The sequence below is a fragment of the Ixodes scapularis genome, unplaced genomic scaffold, assembly GCF_016920785.2.
Source record: "Ixodes scapularis isolate PalLabHiFi unplaced genomic scaffold, ASM1692078v2 PGA_scaffold4__175_contigs__length_147842914, whole genome shotgun sequence".
Classification (NCBI taxonomy): Eukaryota; Metazoa; Arthropoda; class Arachnida; order Ixodida; family Ixodidae; genus Ixodes; species Ixodes scapularis.
The window spans coordinates 32947785-32973477 of NW_024609879.1; the positions used below are offsets into that span (position 1 = coordinate 32947785).

General features: G+C 43.8%; 1 protein-coding gene across 1 annotated transcript in view; it reads left to right on the forward strand.

The window, feature by feature from the left end:
• LOC115311278 overlaps positions 1 to 25693 on the forward strand; it is a 67930-nt gene that overhangs the window by 32480 nt on the left and 9757 nt on the right. The window contains exons 3-6 of the mRNA XM_029969899.2: positions 2015 to 2086; positions 8118 to 8266; positions 8344 to 8393; positions 12531 to 12639. Coding sequence (XP_029825759.2) covers positions 2015 to 2086; positions 8118 to 8266; positions 8344 to 8393; positions 12531 to 12639 — 380 coding nt within the window. The remainder of the gene's footprint in view (positions 1 to 2014; positions 2087 to 8117; positions 8267 to 8343; positions 8394 to 12530; positions 12640 to 25693) is intronic.

The following is a 25693-nucleotide window of genomic DNA, read 5'->3' on the forward strand; positions in this document are numbered from 1 at the left end:
TATATTTGTTTTTGGAAACCAGTATGGTTTTATGTGAGATCGATCAATCTTCAATCAATTCATTTTTCTGGAAACTTGTGCACCTCAGGCATTTTGTAATCTGGCAGCATTGCGTTTCTGTATTTTTTTTCATTTTATTTAAAGAATGCTTACGATACGACAGGGCGGTACGGAATACTTCGGGGCCTGTGTAGGTGCGTTGTTCGCAGTCGCACGCTGCCTTGTATAAGGAACTTGCCGGACTGGACTTGTCAGGTTCGCTTGGGATGCACGCTTTCCGATGTATTTGCTCAGGAGAATTGTGTCCCAAACGGAGGCGTATGGAGTGTTACCTTTTTTTGCAATTAAGATAAAGAGCCTAACTGAATGCAATCACCAACGTTGTTTTTATTTATTTCATGTAGACGCTGGTCCAGGTCGCTTTCTCCTCATGCAACGTTTCAATCGATGAGCACCAATTTCAGATGTAATAAATAGGATGAGCAAGTTCGCCGATAAAAGTTGTTTCCGGTTGGCACCAAAACAATTGGTGTGTGTGCCTTTTCACTGCGTCGGGGGTTGTAAATAGATCCCAGCTTGCAGATGATTATATACTGACATAACCTTTAGGAATGAACACAAGACCTCGGGGTTTTTTTTTGTTTTGTTTTTTTATAAGAAACTTACTTTAAAGGCCCATCTAGTCGCGACTAGACCGCTCAGCCGCTCCGCGACTAGACCGCTCCGCGATCTAGTCGCCGAGTGGCTGAGCCAATCAACGGCGTTCTGAGCGAGAGTTTTCGAGAAACGGCTCGCCAACGGAAGCGTTGGACTCGCTCACCGCGCACGCCGGTGTGACCATCTAATTTCTTTGCGATGCGATCTTGTCGCATCGCGCGACTGCTTACATCGCCGGTGGGAATGCGCCTTACGAGCTGCGCTCTAAAACAGGAGATCATTAAAGCTGTATACTTACATGTGTGTTTCTCGAGGGAAACGATAGAAGGACGGGTGATTTACATGCGAAACGCGGTCCTTGCAGCCAGTAAGGTGTCACACACTCTTTCCCGTCACTACATTTTTGCATAGTCTACTTTGACCTTCTTCCCCACTGTTTCGAGAACACCGCATGGCACCCAGAAACAATATGGCGCCGTCAAGCCTGACGTCGAAGGAACGGCGTGTACCGGGCGTGACCGGGCGATGGAGGGATGCCGCTTTTGACAGCGCCTTTGCGCGGACTGCGCATGCGTTGACGGACGCAGACCTACGACCATGCCGCAGGGAGAGGGCATGGTGCTGTGATCACGCTATCGAATGCAAATGAGCGGAGTGGAATGAATCCTCCCTAGCAAAGCATGCCTGGAATCAAGCGCGCGAACGTCGTGCTAAACTCAGTGGGGGATAAATTGTAAAAAGTAAAAGCGGCGGCCGTGCGCTTTCTATGTCCTATACTGGCCTCTTCGCAGCCTTTACACTGGTTTGTTTACCCGATCAGAGGCCATGTGCTGAACGCAAAAACGTCGAGAACGTATTAGGGGAGGCGGCCGTCGAGCAAGAAGTTCGCAAGGAATTATTACTTTACCCTAATCTGTAGTATAGGCATGCGGCCATGGATACATTTACCCATTTTATCCTAAATAATTTCCTGAGGCTCGGAAGCCTTACTCAATTAAAATAAGTTTTAAGTTATGTTTGACAATAATACCTTGATCTTAGGGAAAAAAGAAGGATCTGTAACTTCGCGATTTAGAAAGGATGATTTTAAAGAAGGATGGACAAGCCTGCTGAAAAAGACATCAATGAAACGGAGTCATTCGAGTGAACCGAAAACTTCCCTTCTAGTCATCCTTATTACGCAATTTAATACTTCCACATTAAGCCCGTATAGTATCAACATTTATTTCTAAAGGAGTTCTCTCAGCTCGAAAGGGTGAAACAAAGTTACAGTTTCCTAAATATGACCGCCGTGAAACTCCATCCTCAAACACTAATCTCACTGAACAATAAAAATGCTGCATTGAATCTTTTTTAGGCCGAAGTCTATTTCAGAGATCTTGAAGGCCCCGAGATAGAACTCTACCTTGTCGGCTTGGACAATACGACAGTAAGTACTTTACGATAATCCAATTCAATCGGCAATCATATATATTCTAAAACTTATCTTCTCTGTGTTGTTTAGAACGCAGCTCTTGGGCTCCCGTTTCCGGCGGAAGCGGCGTCGGCGTCGCCATCAGCGTCGGTGTAGCCTCGCGGTGCACTATGGGAAATGTCCAATAAGGCAACGCGCGGGACTCGTGACAAAACACGTGACGTCACGATGGTCGCGAGTGACGTCACGAGGGTCCTGCTTTTTGCATTGTGGGAAACGTCCCTTGATGCAACGCGCGGGGAGGAGGAGGAGATTAGGGGGAGGGATGGAAGGCTGGAGGAGGAGTAGGGGAGGGAGAGGGGAGGGGAGGCGGAAGGAGTGGGGAGGAGGACGGGAGGAGGGGTGGGAGGAGAAGGGGAGGAGGGAGGAGGAGATGAGGAGGACATGTGGAGGAGGCAGGAAGACAGGAGGAGGAGAGGGTATGGATGAAAAGGAGGGGTATACCCTTCCTCACTACCATCCCCTCCTCCTCCTCCTCAAGAGCTGGGCTTTATTCGGCGTTACAGGAAGTTGTAAACCTCTTTAATATTTTAATATTTTAAGTGAGAACGTACTATTGCGCACAGTTGAAAAAGTCGTTCATCTGTCTTTTGCGCAGTTGCCACTTTTTGCGAGAGCTGTGGTCAGAGCTAGGCATAAAATACAATGTTGGGAAGTACTTCAACTTCATAGTACCTAAAGTACGACTTTAGGTAGGTTTATAAAGCAAGTACTTTACTTGGAGTATGTTCTTTGAGTATGTACTTGTACTTAAAGTTCTTGTTTTATGGTACTTTCGTAGAAAAGGACAGCTCCCGACTTAAAATATATTCCTAAAATTTGGTTCGTTAAATTTGTGTAGAAATATTATGCTTTGTAAACGGAAGAAATAGTACAAGGGATTTTTATTCTCACCAAAAACGCTAGCAGACAATGCATCGCTATGTTTATACTGTAGGCTTCGCTCCCGCAGCATGTCGAACTCTCGCTACTTCACACTAAATCAGCGTAAGGGAGGAGGTTAAATATATTAGGATGGGACAGTCCTCCACGAAAGGATTGATAACGTAACCTTCGGTGCTGACGTCAGGCTCTCTGTACTACGTTTGGCCCCCCTGGATTCAAGCCGGCGCAAGGGGCGCAAAATTCAGAAATAAAGGGCACTTCTGAATTTAGCTCCATTTTCAAAAGTGATTACTTTGTGGCCGCTTTACTCAGTATTCAACGCCATTTTCTGAAAAAAGGAAACGTATGCAGCCCGATTACCTCTGTGGTCAATGCATACCAGTTTTTCACGAATACTTTGCACAGGGAAATGAAAGTGCATCATAAAATATTGGTGTTAAAAGTGCTTCAACTTTACTTTGAAAGTGCATTTCATTTATAGCACTTTACTTTACGTACATTGCGCCCGGTGAACTTAGTAGGTATTTTCCGTGAGGTACAAATCCTCTTATTTACTTTGTAATTTACTTCAATTGCGATCTAGATGCACTTGACACGACACTGATAAAATCGAAAGTATAATTTCTCTACTTCGCGCTATTGAAAAAAAATCGAGAAACAACAGAGTTTGTGGGGATTGCAGACGCAGGAAAGACCCGGACCGATTATTTTCGGTCATGTTATTGGAAAGATTTTGCTAATTAAATTTACCTGGCCGACTATCATAATGAATTACGATTTACCGCTTGTTAAAATCCTGGAATGTTCTAAGTATAATGCTAGTGCAAGGCAGGTCTACCTGCTAAACTTAAGACCGATAAAACAAGGATAAACTGATAAACAAAACATGCTGCGTCAAAGTCGCAGCCGACGTTTTGGCATGAGACTTGGCTGGTTCAGCAACGTGTATTTCACTCGCACGTAACGTCGTTAAACGGTTTGTTTAGTCCAAATCGCCCTATATTGTTATTTCCAGTATGCAAGAAGTAAACATCACAGATTTCCAGAAAAGCTTGACTTAAACTCTCTGTAGCCTTGCGTGAATTTCGATTGGGGGTGTCGAATACAGGACAATGTATTTCGAAGGGCAGTTGGTTTGTTGAGGAGGTAACTTTTGCAAGCACTCGTTCACTTAAAAAAAAAACACAAAAGAAAACACTTATACAAGAATATTTCAAGGGCCCTCGTGGGACACAAATAAAAAAAATCGTCCTATAAAAAAGCATTTTAGTACAATAGTTACGCCGTTCGACGCAATTTGGGCAAAGGTAGCTCTGCTCTAAACCCGTCCATTAGTTAAAGAAGACACAATAGCCACTCTCCGTTTGAGGGCTCATTTGTTTGAGAGAAGGTTGACACTTGGAATTTTCGTTGTCCATTCTTCGTCCGTACCGTGGAAGTTTTCAATTGAACAAATTTATGTATTTTACAAACAATCTAGACAGGAAGAATCAATATCGTTTTCAAAGGCATTACGAGGTCGGCTCTTCCGCTTCGATTTCAAACGATAACAAACATGGCTTCCGATGTTTGCGGCGAGCGAGCAGTTTTATACATTACATAACTCGTTAAGTTCTCCTACTCGTAGCAGTGCTGGTAGTTTCGCATTCACCGAGATGTTCATATAATGATCTCAACGGACGTTGTTGCAGACCACAGCTGTCGCAAGTACGCGTCTTGAGAAGCGCTGTGCAGAGTCTTGTTTTCGTAGCGGGATCGACAAAAGCCAAACATCTTATGTTTCTTTCCGCATTTTGATGTTAAGCAAAGGTGTTAATTTCCATAAAATCGGTATCACTACTCTGTGAATGGTAGAACCGTCGTGATATTAAAATATTGTATCACTTCGAGTGTGAAAACCATACGAAAACCGTAGGTAAACTACACAGGTAACAATTTGTGAGTGTTTTTGATGGAAGCAGTCGGGTGTTCGCCTTGCATAATTTTTGCACAGGTACAGTTCGCTCCCTTCGCTTCAGAAATGCTGCAACTCTCAAGTTTCGAGCAGGGCACCTAGCTTGCTAGTGCGAATATTTTTAGGTCGCGTTTTAGAACACGTCAAGACGCCCACCCATCTTACTTGCGGGTGACATGTATAAAACAAAAAGCACCGAAAAGCTGAAAGAACTGCATATTTATTACGCGTATTTTTTTTTAGCCGTCTCGGTCACTCCTTAGCTTACATCGAAATAATCGAACCGACAGTTGTATTGGACGGCGGATCTTGCAAGATGAGACGCTAGAATGCCGATTTCATGGTCGCTTCAAGAGAACGTTAGAGACGATACTAGACGGGCGATATAGCAGACGTACGCAAGCGATGGCGGACACTGACACAGCTCTTTCATGGGTGCTTCTTGTGGGCGTTGAAGACGGTGATAACGGTAGTGGAATAGCAAACGATTCCCGAGGCTGCCGCGCGTCTGCTCGCACGACAGGCCAGCGGTGTCAGACGCAGACTAGACGCACAGGACTTTGTGAAAAGGAGACATTAGGCATGGAAGCGTGCTCGGCTAAAATGCCAAGCCAACGCAGTAATAAAGGGCGGAGCCACTTCTTTGGGGGCGGGGCTTAGAGCGGGCTTGCATCTCCACCTAAAATATGACTTGTAGGGTAAATATAGATGAAGCTTTTTAATTTCTTCGTGATTTGTTTTTGTGTCGCAATCTGAGGCTATCCATCTTATTTGAGTGTGCCTTTAAAGATGCTAAGCAAACTTAAACATATATGCCTAGCTCGACTTTTATTGTTAGAAAATGGATCGGTGCGAGTAGTTCTATATTGATAGCTATGAGTTGATTTCACTGCCTGCTCGGATATCAGCTACTCCGGTCGCCTATATATTCTCAGGTAGCCGAAGTCGCCGGTCAGCCGTCTTTTTAGCAAAATAGACACCAAAATTTACAATACGATAGGAAATTTTTGTAAAATCATTTTCGCCATCCAGAAATGCACCCCGCTACACGGTACAAGATAAAGAACTCTGCAGACAATGCTAGTTGTGCGCATGCGTAGAAACGGCGTCTTCGCGTCTGAGAGCATAGTGAAGTAAAAAATAGCCCCCGAAAGGCACCCCCAGTTGTGTTCACATTGCGGATCGTGAGTGAAATATTTGCTCTATTTTGATGGTCAGAGACACGGAGTTATTACAATAAACTCTAGAGGCTCAGCTGGCGCTAGTGTCTACGGGACTTCCGGTTGCAAATTGAAGCAGACAGCATGCAGTCCACTTTTTCAATCTTCCTGTGCAGTCATATGGGAAAACGCGCGTGAATTTTGTCTCGTCGCCGGAAAATAACATGAATAACTTTTGTTATCTCGGTTGTATCCGGATAGTATGTTTCTTTATTGATATTGTGAAAGTGTATTTGCTTTAGTTACAGCATTTTTCGTTTACCACTGAACGTTGTTAAGCTTCGCTATATTTCAGGCCCAAACTCTCTGTTCCAGGGCAGGTATGTAGAAATGAGCGACGATTCTGAGCAAAATAACAATCGAAACTTCGAAAGGAATGCAGAGTGTGTTCAAAGTTCGCCAGCATTCCGTTGGTGCTTATATACTGCTAATCTGCCTGTCCAAATGACCCCGTCGTGCATCTTTACAAGTAATTAAAAAAAACAAAAAAACGTTCGAAACGTAAAGAATAAAGTACGTGGGCTACAAAAGGGGTGGTTTCTTATTATTTCCTATGTTGGGCACTTTTTATCGCGCGCCTGTCCTCTGGCTTCCCCCTATTTGCAAAAATTTTTCGGAGAGTATGGGGTGATGATTTGAACACAGAACAAGCATCTTCGCATGTATTCATGAGCACAAAAAATAAATCAGTACTTATTTATTGCAAATCGGACTATATTACGTGACTTTCAATTTATTTTGATCGTCGGCAAGCACCAGGAGTTACTTATCAAGTGTTACTGCGTAGTTCTTGCCGCCTCTCTTGGTTTTCCACATGTCCTTCGTTCGTTTGACACGTATATCCCCTATGCTGGAAAGCGCCGACGCCGTGTTGCCGCTAACAGTGTCCGACAGTGCACATAAATACATGTACGAAGCGTTTAAGCACCGTTTTTCATGCCACGATTTTAAAATAAAAACACCGTAACTGACCAATTATTTCCTCTGCGTGTCTGGGAAATGTTCTAATGTGCCTGGTATGTACGAATTATTCGTGAATTAACTCTTATAATCGAGCGTAGAGAGGAAATGCACTCGTTTCTTTTCCGTAGAAATGCATTACCGAAAGTCAATTTCGGACTGTTTGCTGTCTGCTTCAATTTGCAACAGCACACTAGCGCCAGTTGAAGCTCTAGCGTACATTCTAATAACTCTATGGTCAGAGACAGTGTATTTCGGATATAAATGGCTGGCACGTGACGTCACCCAATTATGCTGATGGCCACCCCTGCCTGTTCTTGCCGCTGGAAACAAATTTGATGGCATGAAATAAATGTACAAGAGGTTCGCACTAAGCTTCGACGCCACTGGAAATTCCGGAGATGCTACGTCAGGGAAAGTAATGTATTGGTAAAGCATCCGCCCGTTTGACAAACACGGCGAAATAACAACAGACGTTCTACGTTCGTTGTCACCTCTAGAAAAAGCGATGCTTAATATTCATGCGCCGCGTGAAATAGTTCCTACAGAACTTGGTTGTTGAGCGAAGAAACAATGCTTTTCGCGTTTTTCACATGTTCATCTTGATAACAGAACACAGAGCTAGTTTCGTGTATCTTAATTCAACGCACGAAGGGGCAAATTAGTAACCTTCCACCGGGAGCCCAACATTTTTACTAACATTCTTGAGGAGAAAATGAGTATAGGCAGCACTTTTGTTTGTTCCTTAACTCTTCATACTGGAAAACAATGCCCTTTTAATCGTACGATATTATTGCGATCCGCCAATCTGCTCGCAATTTGTCGCTCGTTGGAACACCCTACATGAGGAATGGCGGCGCTGATTGGCTGACCTTTGAATGTCAATAAAAAAAATGACTTCAATTTTCTTGCCAGACAACGGTATAACGTGCATAAGAAAGTTGATTTTGCTAATCCCACTTCCAAGAAAGAAGAAGAAGAAACATTCAAGGTCACCAAGGAATTTCGCCCGAACGTCATTCACATGGACGGACCATTCACCCTGGCTTTGTTTCAAGAGTGGGTCCAACAAAGTGGCAGATTCAAGGAAAGCGATGTTGTAATCCTGCTCACCAAGTATGCCTTACTCGTTGCGCTACATTTGAATTTAAAAATCTTCCATGCGATTATTTCTTCAAAACTGTCTTTTGCAGGTGGCATATTGTTGACTACATTGGGCCCGCACACTTTGGTTTATCAGAAGGTGAGTATTCAAATTATGTGGCAGTTGAACAGCTGTTAAACAACAACAAAAATTATTTTAGTCGGCTACAACATTTTATTTCACTGCTTAAGTACACAAAAGCATTAGGACACAATTACAATTTTCGCTACTATTTTTACTTTGATCGGTTCGCAGAGGCCACATTTAATATCTATCATCCAAAATATCTTGTGCGAAAGAAATCATCATCAAGGTTCCAGTTTGATCTCTGTATTCTTCACGACAATGTTCCATCACGCTACGCTACACACTGCATGTCTGGATCTGATGTTCGTAAATATACTATTTTCGAGAAGCATTTTCTCTTGTTAGAAAGTAATCAAATAAAAGCAGTTGAAAGTATTTTTACAACCGGACTTTCGAAATGCTCGCATGTCTTCTTACCCACAGAATACGCGTAAAGTATGTAATGTGATCTGCAAGGCGCCTGTGCGATTTGAATTTTTAATGAAAGGATTCCTAAACACCTCGTCACATGTACGATGTATCTCCGAAGCGCGGTTATTGAATAACGAAACAGGGCGCCTTGTGGTAGGTGCACTTAAAGCAGACGACAGCGCATCCGAGGTGGGTGGCCTTGAAGTTTCGGAAACAAACGAAGGTATACACCCGTTGTCACCTGAAGAACGAAACTAAAACAAGGCCGTCTGCTGGCGAAACGTTTTCTGTTTTTACCACTAAAAGAGCGCTGTGACGTGAAGACTGCAGCACTCTCCATCCTGCTGTGGTGCGTTGTTCATTTCGATTCTGAATCCGAATCACAGCTGCCGCTAGAGCACTCTCCAGTGAAAATTATCACACATTACATTGTTAAATCAAGTAAATGTCGATTAATTCTGTGTAAAACGCAGGTATTTGTAAATTAAAGCGTAGCCTAATCGAGAAGGAGAACATCATCGTGTGAAGGCTGTTTTGATACAATTTCTTATGTAAGAGAAAAATGTATTTATTTAGAGACGAAGGGGCAACCAAGTTCTAATAACGCTGGCTTGCTACTTTGTGCTGGGGAAGGTACCGAGGAATAATAAAAAAACGGATATGTAACACATTTTAATAAAAACCCGAGACGGGCGGAAAAGGGAGCAAACACGAAACGCCCCGGCCGTCATCTCTGGTTTTTCAAATTTGTGTAACATAAACCTGCTCGCCTGTCTACGCACTCTACCTTCGACAGATATGTACAAAGAGAAACTTTATATAAAGTTATAAGCTTGAAAATCTACAGCATATATGGAAGGAAATGAAAGTCACAATAAAATGAAAGCCAAAAACGTGTGTCAGAACATGTGCCTACCTAGAGGACACTGTGGCACAAAAGAAAATGCGCATATAAGGCATCTCAATTGTTTTTGCCTTCACCTTCCATCTTTAACGTGTCCCGTCTAGACTTGTTGCTTTCAAATATTTAGTCAGGCCAATGGTAGCCACCCCAGCTTCTCGGCAGGTTTTCCATGAACCAAGGAGCCACTTAAAGGGATGCTCAACTGAGCTTTGGGGCTCACAAAGCAGGGCTGAAGCGGTAGGCGGGACGCAGCACATCCCAAAAACCTTACTCTTGTATCTCTAACGGTTGGCGGTATTTTTGTAAAGTACTACGAGTATAAACACTGCCGACGAAACCGACGAGACATGCCACGTCTCGATTCTCATTTCCTCTGTTTTTCGCTTCGTCCACTCGAGCATGTGAACCGAAGTAAGGAGAAGAGAAGCAAGGCCGCTTCCCCTAATTTCAAGTGTTCCAGGAGGATCGTGACGTCACAGTACTCGCTTGATCGCGAACTTCTTTTGCAAAACTACGGCCATCCGGTTGAGATATCAATGTTTGAGTGGTGTTTTGAAGATCGTACTGTCCCGTTGAACGCTTCTGCGGCCTTATTTCGTGAAATCCAAATTTCACTTCAGCATCCCTCTATATGGTCCTGGTTGCCCGGAAATGTTTGCTGCTGGGACCATGTTTGAGCGTACTTCGTCATGAATTGTGCGCTCACATAATATATCATGTTCGTCTTCATCCGATGAGCACGTTAAAACACCAGAAATCTGTCGGCGCGCCACTGACCTAAAGAGTGCATGATTTCAGGGAACAAGACATACTGGGCCGAGCCAAAGAGTTCCGTGCCTTGGAATCTTCCTTTGCGCTCGCGCCATAGCGGACTATCTAAATCGAGACCACCGGTCTGCTTTGCGGCGGCCGTTTTCAATACAAGTTTGCCTGATGTACTTTGGGGGTTATGACTCATTGCGATGACATGTTTCAATTAAAACTGTGCTTTAAAATGTCAGTGCAATTCTAATATGCATTCCTTGAATTGAAGGCAACCTTTTTTTTCCAGAGCACTCTGTATTATTTTCAAACAAAACGTGAAAACCCCGTACATTGCAGTTTAGAAATAAAACACGTACCACCAAAGACGAATCGAAGAACCTCACCCACCTAGTGGTGGTCTATTTTGGCACAACTTGATTTTGGGTGGCATTTCAGATGCGTTCTGCATTAACGCCAGTCGAGACCACAAAATAAAATCTTCCCTCGTCGGGTGTCTAATAGCTAACGCTCAAAAATGGCGCTAAAATAATGTATACACTGATATTTATTTTAACCTAAAGTGTTTATGCATCTGACATGGTATGCTGCTTTTGACAGATGCGAGTGTTTAGGCTCGTCAGACATGATCTTTCTTTAGATCGTGGTTGTTTTTTGTCTGCGTGCTTCTCCGCACAGTTCACCTGCACCATGTCAAACAGCCCATCAACCGACTGAAACGACTTTTGGAAAGCTATGGCGGCCCGAGAATGTCCATTTCCCTGTACTTCGTTATTAATTAATCGTTATGCACAAGCCTGACGAGGACAAGGCTCCTTTTTTCCACCGACACACACTATAATGTTCCGCGGTGCTAAAAGAAGCCGTTGGCCCCTCGAATTATTGATTTCTTTACCACTAAACTAGATGTTTACTTCCTTCCAACTTCGCCGAGAAATACGAGCAGCCGGAGTGCTCGAGCAGGGGCGTTGTTGTTTTTTCCCCCGGCTGTAGTGAGACCAGCGCGTGAATGACACGAACACGCAGCAGACAACGAAGCGCTTCAAAAGCGATAAGACGACTGCGGCGACTTTTCTGCGCTCGCAGACGAACTAAGGCATCACAAGAAAAAAACAATATCCTATGAAATGCGGATATGAAAGGAGAGTCCAATACGATACTTGAGCGTCCCAAACAATGATGTGCGATTATGTGCACGCACGCCAGCCCTAAGCAGCCGGAAAGCCAGTGAGCGGTGACTACATGTAGCTTGGCGGCGGGAGCCCTTCCCGATTGCGCGCGCTTGCTCAGCTAGTTTGATTACATCGGTCTATTCAAAGTCAGAGCGCTGCGATCGTGTAAACGAGTGAAAGGGCAGCGTTATCTGAAAATATGAGAGAGTTCTGAAGTAGCGCTGCAATTAAAATTATAGCGCCCGATTTCGACAAGTCGAATAGATATCGACTTTCCTGAGCGCCCCAAATCGCTGTAAAGCGACCGTCGAAAATACTGTGCGCGTGTCTGGAGGATTAGCGTTTGTAACATCATTAACGTTCATACGCCCATGGCAGCTGTTCAGGCTTCAGACGTTTGCAAACTTTGTTTGATTTGCAACTTAAAGACGGTTTTGAGTAAACTGTATATCCTCTATGCTAGTATTCTCCCTAAGAACCGCAGCAAAAGAGGTACGGTTCCTTGCTGAGTATTTGGTATTGACTCCTCAATGTAATGAATTAAGACATATGTGAGTTAAATTTATACGAGCTTACGGTTATTTAATTAGGACGTACATGTTTCAAATGTCGAAAGAGCCGTGTTTTTCTACGACTACACAATCTTGAAAGAACTACTTCGTGCTGAGCATGCATAATGCGCGAGACTTGCTTTTTCTTGATGTGACAACCAGTATAGTTGTTCAAACATGATAAATTTTATAGAAGCTTTACACTTAAACATATTTGTAGAACCACTTTTTTTAAGCCCCCCATAAGTGGCTGAATGTGCAATATAAACGTTTCTTTTAAAATCGCCTCCAGTGCACCTGCGAATTGAAATGAGAGCTCGGAATGTGTCTAATGTTAAACCTCTTGCAGGCATTTCATACCTGGATGGAATCTGCACTCCTCTCAGTGTTGGTCTGGTGTATGACACTGGTCGCGATTTTTGGGGAATAGTGTCGGTAATTAAGCAGATCGCACACCTGTAAGTACCAAACAACTCTGCCTCTTCTCAAAGTACCTGACTAGTTTTCAATTTTGTACAGCTGCCGCGCGACATTTTTTTTAGTACGCACTTAAGTTTAAAATTAAAGTCGTATTATCTAAAACATAGAGACCCAGGATGACGTAACAATAAAGCGGTGCTAATTGATAAGATTTCTTTTAGCGCTGCTCCCAACAAAGTTTAATTAACAATATTCGTTTTATAACTACACTCCTGCGGAACAATATTAACAATATCATGACAAGAAAGTTAAATTATATAGCTAAACGTGCACCAAGGTGAACTGTGAGATCGCTTATTTATACTGATAGCTCGATCTACGTGATCTAAGCCTAAAAGACAAATGGTGCAGTCATGGGTGAAAATGCAATCAAAGATCGCGGCACGCCTGTCTTTCTGCGCCTTAGAAGATACATCAGGTGGCGCCGTTGGACGATATTTTCAAACAATTCCTGCATTAATTCTCGTGCACCCGATAACCTAAAGTTGCTGTTTAAATGTAATGAAGAACGCGGAAAAGAGCATTAACAGTAATGTTGGGAATCTCCACGCAATAAGCTGTTTTCATTCGCCAAATTTATCTGGATGGTGAGGATCCGAGGGCAACCCCATTACCTAGAATTTCTCCATGACAATATAGTGCGCGAGTTTGTCCATTGCCGTGATTTTACTAAGACGTCTTGCCCTCTGGAACTGGCCATTTATATTGATTAGAGCCTAACAAACAATATGCCATCAAAAACAAGCTTCTATACAAAGCAATTGATAGCCTTTTTAACATCTATCTAAATTATGTTTTAATCGACTTTATGTCTACCCGGTGGCTATGTATAATACGCAATTTCTAAAGAATATACTACGCAGAAAAATAAATGTTATGCGGATAGAGAATAAAAAGGGCATATGCATAAGCCCTGCATTGAGAAATACCTAAGGACTAAATAATTCAGGAACTAGCTAGGGATGTCGTGAACGTGTCGAGGTTCGGGTTCGAAAAGTTTCGAAAATTTGGAACATTTAACCCGAAGGTCGACTGAAGTTGGACTGAAATAGGACAATTATGCTCATACACGAAAATTGACATCCTACTGACGCCGCCCTGAGGATGATAATATAACATCGAGAAATGAATACGACTGTTTGTGTTTTATTTATGATATGTAAACATTAGTCATTCGTTTTTAACCTTTGAGAGAAATTATAGTTTCAATACTATCTCACAGGATTTTAAATGTTTACATAGACTTCGTGTATCCCTGTTTAAGAGGCCGGACTTCCTCGAATTTTGCCAAAAGCTCGAATGTTAAATAAGAGTTGGCTTTACCCTTAGATGAAAACCCAATTTTCATCGAGCTGCACGATGATCAACAATCTCGACGTCGGCATTTGGGCGTCATTTCAGGGGCTATGGTTTCATCTATCCCATCCCGTGAGGTGACGAACCCATCGTCTTGAGCAGCGCGGAAGAAGAGAGAGCTGTCGGAACAAAGCCAGAAATGGGGTCTGAATTCCATTCGCGCTCTCAAATTAGGACTTGGCGCGCACGCGCGCTCGTGCGCTTCGCGACCTTCAACCTACGCGCAAATGAGGATAATTCCTTGAGCTCCAGTCGTGCTGCGCCATCTATCAACGTTTGTGAGAATTGAAAGCGAACCCTCGACACGCTCGCTTCCTGTTGAGGTGGTGCCGACCAGACAGCCCTCTCTTTTTCACCCGTGCTCTGAACTCCGTTAATTTGTGTGTGTGGCAGGAACTACACTCTCACCGGACTAAACTCTGCCCCTCTTTCCTCACCTGACCCCGCCCTCTGCCCTACAGCACGGGCGAGAGCGTGATAGCGTGGGATTGGCAGATGGCCGGTCCATCGAGCACGTAGTGTCCGCACTCCGTCAGTTTAGGAGTGAATGGAGTTTACGGTACGTGACCGGTAATTTCCCTAATAACCTCAAAGAGGCCCCCCCCCCCCCCAGTTTCTCCGCTAAATTTAGCGGAGAAACTGAATTGGTGTGTAGGTCACGAGACGTTAAACTTCCCGATAAACTTACCAAGGAAGTTTATGTCACGTGACTTGATGTCCCGTAACCTATATAGCAATTGAACTTCTCCCGCTAAATCTAGCACAGAAGCTGAATTGGTGTGTAAGGGACGGCACAGACCTATACGCCACTTCAGCTTCCCCGATAAATTTAGCGAAGAAAGTGAAGTGGTGTGCAGGTGTATGAAATCCTATGATAAAACAGTGCACGGGTTGCATTATGGGACGTCACAGGCCACGGTTTCAAGAAATGCGTCTCGACGAAATCAGGAGAAACTAGCCAAAGAATATTTCACGTTAGGGAGGTCAGGAAACAATCTATGGCTCGAATGTTCATGGCTTAGCAGAGGCGTACTGGTCCTAGTCTGGCCCAACTATACTCACACAGACTGCAACTGATTCAGAATCTTGTCTGTCGCGGTGAAATTGCGAGGATAAGAGAGAACTATTTATTTCATTCTTGCGTTCGTAAAGCTTTATCCACTTAATGGGAGATCAAAACAACCCGTGTGACGACAATCGAGCGCAGCTCGTGTATTGGGCACGAGAGCTGAGTGAACACTCAACTTCGGCTTGTGACAAGCAATGCCTCGGCGGACACCATGGTAGTGGCTCGTGTCCAACCACTGCGGCGATGAGAATAACCGAACTCTTACAGTGCCTGGAGCTCAGCAGGCGTTTTCTACTTGGCCGACCTTAGGGCTCGACGATGATTAACGATGGTGGCATAGGATAGGCACCAGGCCACGTGGCCGCTTGATGTCGCTTCGAGTTGCGGCGATCGACGATGCTCATATTTCTCGAATTTATTTGCCGACTGCCATTGCTTAGAAAGATAAACAACTAAGGCAAGTTTTTTGGTTATCAACGTTAGGGAGCGATTCTGAGTAGAAAAAATGTTTTATGGCCCCATTAATTATTAGGCTGGTGTGCTGTTGTTGGCTTTATGCGAACGTGTGCTTCACAACTTTTGTTTACGTGTGCGTATGTGAACCGATTCGCTGGTGTATGTTTGCTCCTTTTGTCAAGGTTCAATTTATTATCAGTATTTTCGTACACATTTGCTTGTCACTGCATTGGGTTTTCCTATGTCTCAATTTCTTCATCCATCAGTGTAAATAACTTCCTATATCACATAAATAAGTTTCGCTCTAAAGCAAGAATTAATAATTTTTGTTGCTGAAAAATGAAGTTATAAACATACACCAAATATATATTTATTAAAAAATACAAAAAAACTTCTAGAAATTTTGGTCAGTGTAGCACCTAACGTTGTGTTTCATATTACCGTCAAAAAAAAAACCGCAAAGACATGGACCAGAACAAACTTGCACATTAAGCCAGAGTCACGCATTGCTCCAGCGTATCTAAAAAGCAACAATCCTTATCTGATAGAGATATCGTTGGTGCGCTGACTCAGATTGGCCCTAACCTCAAAACTCCCGTGCTTCAATAATTTCTCCAATGAGTTAATTATTGTTCTTTCTAATTACTCCATATTTGTCAAAGTTGGGAGTGCACTGACAGTCACGGCGATGCGGGCCGAGATGTCCTAACGCAACCTCACACACGTTGTACTTTTGTTATCTTAAGGGATCATTCAGGCATCGCCCCATTTTCCCTGACATATCTCCGACCGCACGACAGCGGAATGGAGTAAACAATGACCTGTAAATAAGGCTCGAATCGCTCATGGCAGGTCTTCGAGCATCTCTGTTTTTTTTTATTTAACATTAGAGTTGACCTTCCTACACATTTTGGGGGAGATTTCAGCAGCTGAAAAAAATGAAAGACGATTGCAACTTTCTGTAACGCCGAATTAGAGCGCAGCTCTTGAGAAGGAGGAGGGGAGGGTACGGAGGGTATGCCCCTCCTCCTGATTCGTACCCTCTCCTCCTCCGATGCTCCACTTCTCGCCCTCTCCTCCCATTTCGATCCCGCTATATACCGTGCTAAACAACCTGAAAAATATATACGCATATATATACGCATATATATATATATATATATATATATATATATATATATATATATATATATATATATATATATATATATATATATATATATATATATATACAGGGTGTTTCAGGGAACGCAGGTCAAATCACTCCTGCAAAAACTACTCATTGCAACAAAAACAGGCTTGTGGCGTTTGAGTCCTGGGCTAGGGGCCCATTTAGGAAAATTATTAAAGTCCGGGATAAATAAGTTGTTAATGATTTTTGCGTAATTAACGTTTTTAATATTGTGTTTAAGGGCATGGTTTGAATTAGAAAATTGCTCAGCATCCTCGAAAAACGCTAAATCAACAAATTTCTGAACGATAGGAGGCACGCGAAGCATTTTACGGCTTTCTGAAAAACCGCACAAAATCGACGGGTTTTTAAGTTTCGGTTTGCTACCGGAGCGCATCTCAGCCCCGGCGGCACCGCGCCCCGCGGAAAGATAGTGCAACCAGCTTCTGCTGCGTCGCGCGATGACAGCGCAGCAGAGGTTAGTTGCACTATCTCTGCACGGGGTGCGGTGCCGCCGGGGCTGAGATGCGCTCCGGTAGCAAACCGAAACTTAAAAACCCGTCGATTTTGTGCGGTTTTTCAGAAAGCCGTGAAATGCTTCGCGTGCCTCCTATCGTTCGGCAATTTGTTGATCTATTGTTTTTCGATGATGGTAAGCAATTTTCTAATTTAAACCATGCCCTAAACACAATATTAAAAAGAAGATAATTACGCAGAAAATAATTAACTTAATCATCCCGAACTTTAATAATTTTCAAAAAATAGGCCACTGGCCCAGGACCAACACGTCACAAGCTTTTTTTTCTGTAGCGATGACTAGTTTTCGCGGGAGCGATTTGGCCAGCGTTCTCAGAAACACCCTGTATATATATTTATATGCTCGCTCCTCGCTTGTCTGGAGAAAGAAAAGATGGTTTTCACATATAAAACTCCACTCCGTCTAAGTTTTCCCTATGTCAAGGAAACAGGGCAGCAGGCAAGGTGGGAGAACGAGACAGAAATTAAGATTCACACTTCGACGAAGCCTGTGCTACTCTCGATGTCATCCTACTTGCTGTCGGCTTCGTTCAAGACTGCTAGGAGGCTTTGACATCCGCAGCATTAGTTTTGAGCGTGCTCCCTCGAGATGGCACAGCAGAACAGTGAGTGCACGTCCCTCGGGGCCAATGGGATGTTTTCCTGCATGACTGGTAAGAACTTCTTCTTTGTCTTAAAAGACATATTTGGTGACTACCGTAGGCGAGAGATACAGAGCTACCAAGAGCAGGCCGTTGTAGAACTTGGCGGCGCACAGTTTACCAACTTCGTCTTACACGCCAGAGAGAACGATGGGTACAGCACAGACCCATGTGAATGGCCACTTGGATAACGAGTACACCACGTTTTCATACATGCCTCTCTGTGACTGATGAATGGGGATATCACTTGCCTGCACAACGGGTAGCTGGCATCTCCCTTCCTCTTCCGTCCTCCTCTCCTCCTCTCTCCTATTCCCTCCTCTCTCCCCTCCTCCTCCTCACCGCGCGTTTCATCATGGGACGTTTCCCATAATGCAACGGACGGGACCCTCGTGACCCTCTTGACTTCACTCGTTACGTCCCATGAGACGTCACGAGTCCCGCGTGTTAGATTATGGGATGTTTCCCATAATGCACCGCGCGGTTACGCCAACGCCGACGCCGACGCCAACGCCGACACCGCTCCAGCCGGAAACGGGCGCCTCAGAGCGGCGCTCCAAAACCCACCAACAACCCCTATGGCCAAATATGTTTAGAATATATTAAATCTTACGGAGACAAAACAAAATTGTTAAATTTCGTTCACCTTTAGCTTTAGGAAAGAAGTCAGAGGTTGGAGGTGCGTCAGAAAAACGGGTTCCCAAACGTTCCCAAACGGGTTCCGAAATCCTTGAGTTCCCAAATGCACAACCTCTATGCTCCATTCCAATTGTTGCGTGCAGTACAGGCGAAGACAATACCAGGCGACGATGGAAAGAGCAAGCACTAGGAAGGCTGGGAAAGACGAGAGAACCCTCTTCTCCATTACATCCTTGCTAGCGCTCTTCCGTTTCTCCCCTCGCCCTCCATCAACCTCCTCTCCCATCCCGCCTTCCCAGTGCTCGCCCTTTCTGTATTTGCCTGGATTTGCTTTCACTCCACTTCACTTTATTACATTAAAGACCCCCCATCAGGGGGCATTACATAAGGGGTGGCTCCACATGGATCAGTTCTTGGGTGCCATAAATATTCAGAGAGAGATATGAGATGCTACATTTTCCATGAAAGTTGATGGGCAGGTGACGGCAGCGATGTTGTGGGAAAGGTCGTTCCAGTCTGAGGCTGCTCGGGGAAAAAATGAGGGACAAAATGTGACAGTACGGGCGCGTGGGCGTGCCACTTGGAGCGGGTGACCAGTGCGTTGAGAAATGCGGTATGATATACCGCCGGCACGCATTTACACTAGTAAATGCGTGCCTGCACTACACAACTAGTGTAATGTTGGTTGCTAGCAACATTAGTAGAAAGGATCAGTTTGAAAACACGAGGGGCATTCACCGGAAGAGCGTTGGCAGCTGCGGTAGAGGACGAAACAGTGGCGCTGCCGTCGCAGGATCGGTTCTTCCCGAGTCGTCCGCTGCTCTTGCATCAGACGCATGGCTTGCTGTGAGCTCCACCCGACGTCCGCTACGAATCTTCCAATAACGTGCATTGGTTTCAGAATAATCAACTGATCTCGAACTGTAAATCTTCCTATTATTAGAAATCGCTGATTCAAGACAGCTGTTCGGGATTGTGATACCGTAAAACACTTAGTGTTCGCGAGCCCTTGCTTTCGCACATTTCGAGAATAAAAAAAAAAAAAAAAAAAAAAAAACAAACTCGCGAAATCTAAGGGTTCGTGAAAATTCCTATCCTAAGAGTTTTAATGCATGCGTCTGAATTTCGAGAAATTTAATGGCCGCGATCATGTCCTATGTGACGGTTTTGCGAAAAATAGGGGCAGCGAGAAGAAACCGTTTCACAGTAGTTGGAAGTACTTCTCAGGAGCACCGAGAACACACTTTAAGAGAGTCATCATAGCCCAAGAATGTTAAATTCTTCAAGAGCCATGGCTGAGTCCTACTTCCAATCATATTCGCAACGCTAACTAAACAAGCGGCGCATAGCGTTTCGATATCCCAACCCGAGCAGTCAGGGTCTCGCGCTAATTTATTCTTATAGATCGAGGTTGTTGGTCATGTGGCAAGGAAAAAACAAAACTCGTTAGTGACGGCCTGAGAGCATTTGCTTGAGCCGCGGGTAGCTCGACTCTGGCACCAACTTTCCTCATAGTCTGACAATCATAGGTACATACTTCTTGAATGTGACAGCCCTTATGACAGAAACTATACATTTCTTCTCAACAAGCTTGGAGAAAATCATGTGATCCTCGGGTGTCCCTTGACATCATCATTTTTTCACAAGCGACTGCGTTCCTGACGTTCTGAAACAGATATCGGAAACGTCGGTGTGCGTGTCTCTTTGGTTGCTTTCGTCGTCGTCGGCTTCTCTTGCACTAGACCGATCTCACCAGCCAGTTTGATTACGCCATCGCTGCTGCAATGCATCGAGAGAACTTTGCTTTTTCTACACGTGCGACAACCTCGCTGGAGCTCTGCGCGTGGAGAGCACGAGACGGCAGAAGCCCTCGCATAGACGGCCGTCTGCTCATCTCAACTAAAGTTGTGGCGGCGTCACGCCTGCGCCGAACGCTTAGTGAGGTCGGTCCATTGTCTCATCAGGGGTAACAGAATTGGCTGCAGACTGAACAATACTTTGATCGTTGGAGGCCTCTCATTAACTACTTTTCGAGGCTGGTTTCAATAAATATGCAGAGGCAATAAACAAAAGAAAAACGTAGCACAGTATTTTTTTTTTAAATTATGATTCCACGTTAACCATCAGAAGCGTCTTCCAATTAATGACGTGCGAGTAATGATGGTTATTGTCGTCGGGCTGAAAATGCCAATCACACACAATATATTTATAGCCGTAGTTTTATGGGACTAAACGCGCTCAAAGTCTTGTGCTCAAGGTCACGTAACGCCCATGGATGACGCGATGGTGTCTGAAGCGCAAGCTACATGCGCAGAAGCGCGTAAGCGCCGTTGACGCAAGCGCCGCAAACGTAAGCGCCGCTAACGTTAGCGCCGTTCGCCTAAGCACTGGTTCCGTAAGCTCAGTTCGCGCGCGCGACCGTTAGAGAGAAAGGGAGCCAACCGCGCTCATGATCGCGTTCAGAAGGTTTCGTAACGTTTGTGGATGAAATAAAGAGTAAGCTGCGGTCGCGTAAGCTCGTTAGCGACGGTCGCGTCTGCGCCTGCTGCGTAAGCTCCGTTCGCGTAAGCGCCGGTAGCTGAAAAAGACTTTACCTGACGACCTTGACCTCCCTAACAAAAATGGCATCTCTGTCCACATATTCCATCAGGCATATATAGCCACATAAAGCATATCAGTTTATAAAAGGCATATCTTTCCAGATATGCCCAATTTTTATATATCCATATCTAGGCCTGCTAACTAGAGGTATATCTGCCTGCCATATAAGGCCAGATATGTCCCAATCAAATAAGGAAACCTTTATATATATTGTTTAGTTTGTACAGATATCTATCACAAGTGACTTCTCTCCTGTATAAGAAAAGTACCAATTAGATATTGAGCATGAACCAACTTTTATTAATTTTTGCATGAGCTGATTTATGCCACTCCTGACCTTGCTCAACTTGGTTCTTAGGAAAGCAGGATTATTGACATTCGCGTAACAAATGTCGATGAAACGTCAATGTCGACGAAACGTGTGTCCATGAAACGTGTATCCACAAAAAGGTGGCCGTGGAATGCGTTATCACAAAAGGCAGGGAGAATAAAAGTTCAGCATTCTACCTGCAGTTGTGCATTATTTCAGACGGCCAATAGCAGGCGACTGCTAGTAGAATTTTGGCGAAAGTATTTTCCCGGCTGCCGGAAATAGACTAGGCCACCAATTATCGCGAAGTAGGTTGCAGCGCACTTACGTTGACGAGATCGGACTTGAAAGGTGTAATCCGAGATATATGTCGACACGGGCACGGCAGAATTAACAACCCCTCACACAAAAAGACGAGATGGAAGATGTACGCAAAGATTCAAGACGATGTAGCACAAGCTGTCATTTGTGGAACCGAACACTAAACACACCACGAAAAATTCTTTGGCTTTTTTGAAGAAATCTCTTGTTGCCGATAAATAGTTGGGACTTTTCTAACTTACTACAGGACCACAATCCGCAGCAGCCACGCAGGGGGCAACACACGCCAAACTAGGTCCGGCAGCAGGCATTCCGAAATTGCCAACGGCTAATTCGTCATCCGTCACACCACGCGACCACGCTTCTCCCATTTCCCGCTCACAAAGAGCGGAGTCAAGTGATAAAAAGTTTACGGCTGATTGCTTCGGCAAGTGCATACATTTTACAACGCTTTCAGCTTAAACCTCTCATGCATGAATCATAACCACTATGTGAGAAAAATTTGATACCGTGTTGTGGCATTCATGTGAACCGCCAATGATGTAAAAAATATCTAAAAAAATCAACCCTATTTACAATAGCAGAACTTTCATGTCCCCATTTGAGGACAACGTGCATTCCAGTAGTCAAGTGATTCAATTTCTGGTATTCGTGCAATGATCATTTTAATTAAACAAATGATTATATTTGTGCTAGAACACGTTAATACTATTTCATTTCTGTTCCATAATGCTAAAGAAGCAGCTCTCAGCTAAAAAGACGAAAGTGAACATCTCACGAGGCTTGAAACTCTTCAAAGCACTCAGGGCAAAGAGAAACATCGGAACGCCCACAGGTGTACCCTGTCTTGCTGGGAACGTTCTTACTGCGACAGCGCTGCGCCTTCTTCAGAGTCATGTTTCTGGGGTAATGTGCACCACCGTCAAACCTCTTCTCAAGCGGCACGTCATGCTTGGCCAGTTTTTCCACCGGCTGCAGAGGAGAGGACTTCTGCCGAGACGTTTTCACAGCTAAAGACACTGAAGAGTTTGTAAGAAAAAATATGCAAGCGTAGCTCAAAGTTTTTCGCGCGCAAATGCCAGAAAACCCACGAAATGGAATGAAAGCAAGGCAGTGTTCCTGCATGGTGTCCCTATTTGAGGACAAATATAGCGGGCATCAAAAGGAAAAATCGGGAGAAATTATCTCAAAGCTTTCATTGCTAATACATAAAGTGTGTCTAGAACAGCCTGAAAACAATTTTCTTTCAAATTTTCATACAAAGTTTTGCTAGTAAAAAATATTTACTTTTACGAACTGTTGCATATGGCTTCTCTACGAATGAAAACGAGGTACAATGCCCCCTGTGCGAGATCCGGCAAGTGCTGCCATCTGTCGGCCATCTAGGGAAGCTTTTTTGTCCTCATTTGAGGACACCATGCAGGAAGGCAAGACATGAGAACATAATCTGTTGAGAACAAAAAACTAAAAACATCTGTCCTCATGTGTGGACGTGATGCATGAGAGGATTAAGGAGAGAGAGAAAAGGAGAGATAGAAAGGCCACAACGGGAGTGCACACACAAAAGGCTTATGTTCAGGCGCATCCCAACCAGGACCTAGTCCTGATCCCAACAATGACCATAACGAGAGGATTTGTAACTTGTACCCAAGGTTGATAGTGGAGTGAATGCTATATGTGGCCTTGGGCTTGAGGCAGGTGTCGTGCTCTGCCTTATCACCAGCTTCTAGACTGTAGGCACGTGACCCTAACCCTAGACACGATTGGCCTAAAGCACGCATAGCGTCTACCCTTCCGACAATACCGAGTGAACAGAAAGCTCTATGAAGTCCAGCTTTTGAACTTCCAAAGAAGCTGTCTAACTTAAAAGTTACCCAAAACGATGCAAGTTTGAAGATACTTTGTTTTACGCCGTGTAACCTACATTATAATTTTAAATAGAAAACTAAGCGCGACTTTTTTTTGGCGCTTGATGTCTACAAATAAATAGATAAATAAATCTATAAATGTTTACCAATAAATTTAAAATTATGTGTATTATGTTAGATTCGTGTTTTTAAACTTCAATTTTTTCTACAAAAGAGTTACACATAAAAGGCACTATGGACAGCACATCTTCCGACTTTCAGCACACGATGAATCGCAGACGCTGGCAAACGGAAGACTGCGATGCTGCGCGAACGGTTTCTGAAAGATGGTGCGTGGGGTACCCAGAGCGCAACGGCTTCGCAGCCGTTCGAATGGAAGAAAGATTTGCGACGACGAAGTAGCGTCTTGCACCTTCAGTAAGCTAACGGTTCATGTATCCTCGCTAAAATTAGTGGGGAAACATTAACAAAATTAGTTTTATTGCTAGATTTAGCGCGAAAATCGACGTCACGTGAAATAAACACAAATTCAACTTCCTTCTGAATTTAGCGGGGTGGTTACACCGACGCCAACGGCGACGGCGACCGACGGCGACACCACTTAACTCGGAAACGGGCGCCTAAGGGGTGCGATTTAAAATCCATTATTTGATTAACTCGATTTGCAATCTTATCACTTAGTCATATTGTCACACGTCAAACATACAACCAAATTTCATTTGTCTTTCAATCTTCAAGATGCGCAATTGATTGATTGGTCCAAATATCTGGAATAACCTTAGCTTAAGGATGTTAACAAAAGTTAACCAATTGCATGAGGCTCATGCAATATAGATAAATCAACTAGTGTCTTCGCGAGTACATAAAGCCTTTCGTTTGCTCGGCCTAAACGGGCCCGTATATTATTATCAGGGAATATATTTTTACCCATTTATGTCGTGAACGGGTATATATGGCAGTATATGACCTTTTATACAGCGATATTGGCCGCATTTGCCAGTCATGGGTAAGTTACTTTTAAAAAGTAATTCATTACAGTTACAGTTACTTTCAGAAAAAAGTAGCGAAGTTACCGTTACAGTTACCGCAACAAAACAGTAACTCGTTATAGTTACAATTACTTTCAAAAAGTAACGACGTTAATTTTCAATTACTTTTCTATAACACGAAAATTAAGGAAAAACTAGTGTTTGAAAGAAATAATGTAGACACAAATCAGTGGGGCTTCCACTATAGAGGTAAATTCAAACTTAATAATTTAGCTGGAAAATTAGTTAATATTATTAAAGGAATAAGGACCAAAAGTAAACTGGATGTGTTTTCTCAGATTTGAACACGAAGACTTGTTGTCGGAGTACTCCTTGTTGCAAAGTTCGCATACTGCGGTCAAATAGTTAGCAACCACCTTCACCACAGAAATATACTCTCTGTACGCCGGACATGCTAGTTCTTTGTTCTCATCAAAATCCCTATCCTTGGTAGCACTAGCACATTTCTGCCTCGTTGAAGGTTGCGCTGGGTTTATGGACTCCTTTGATATACTGCATTTCGTAACCGGCAAACCAGAAAGAATCCCTGCGCAAACAGCAGTAAATTTTGCCTACACCGTTGAAACCATGCCGGAGTAGTGGCGCAAATAAAAAAATACGAAACATGCGCAGTGCGGAGTACTGGCGCTAATCAAAATACGAAAGATCCGAAGTTCACTCCGCGTGTATTGTTGTTTCACGGTTGATTCACCCAATTAAAAAGCGTGCGTAGAAAAAAAAAACACAACAAAGAAAGTGCTTCAATATGTTAAGATGTAAGTGTTTAGTCACAAAGTACAAGTGCGCAAAGATAAATAGATTCTTATTTTTTCTTTCATCAAATCTGCACGTGGTTATGTTCGGATAGTGACTCGCGAGAAATGATGTATTTTCAAGTTTGTGCAAGGCCAACTGATGCTCGAAATGTCGGAACAGACAATTTGGAAAGTGCAGGGAATAGATAGATTATACTCGTTCAATGATATATTATTCACAAAAAACTGAAAAGTAACGACAAAAGTAACGTCGTTAGTT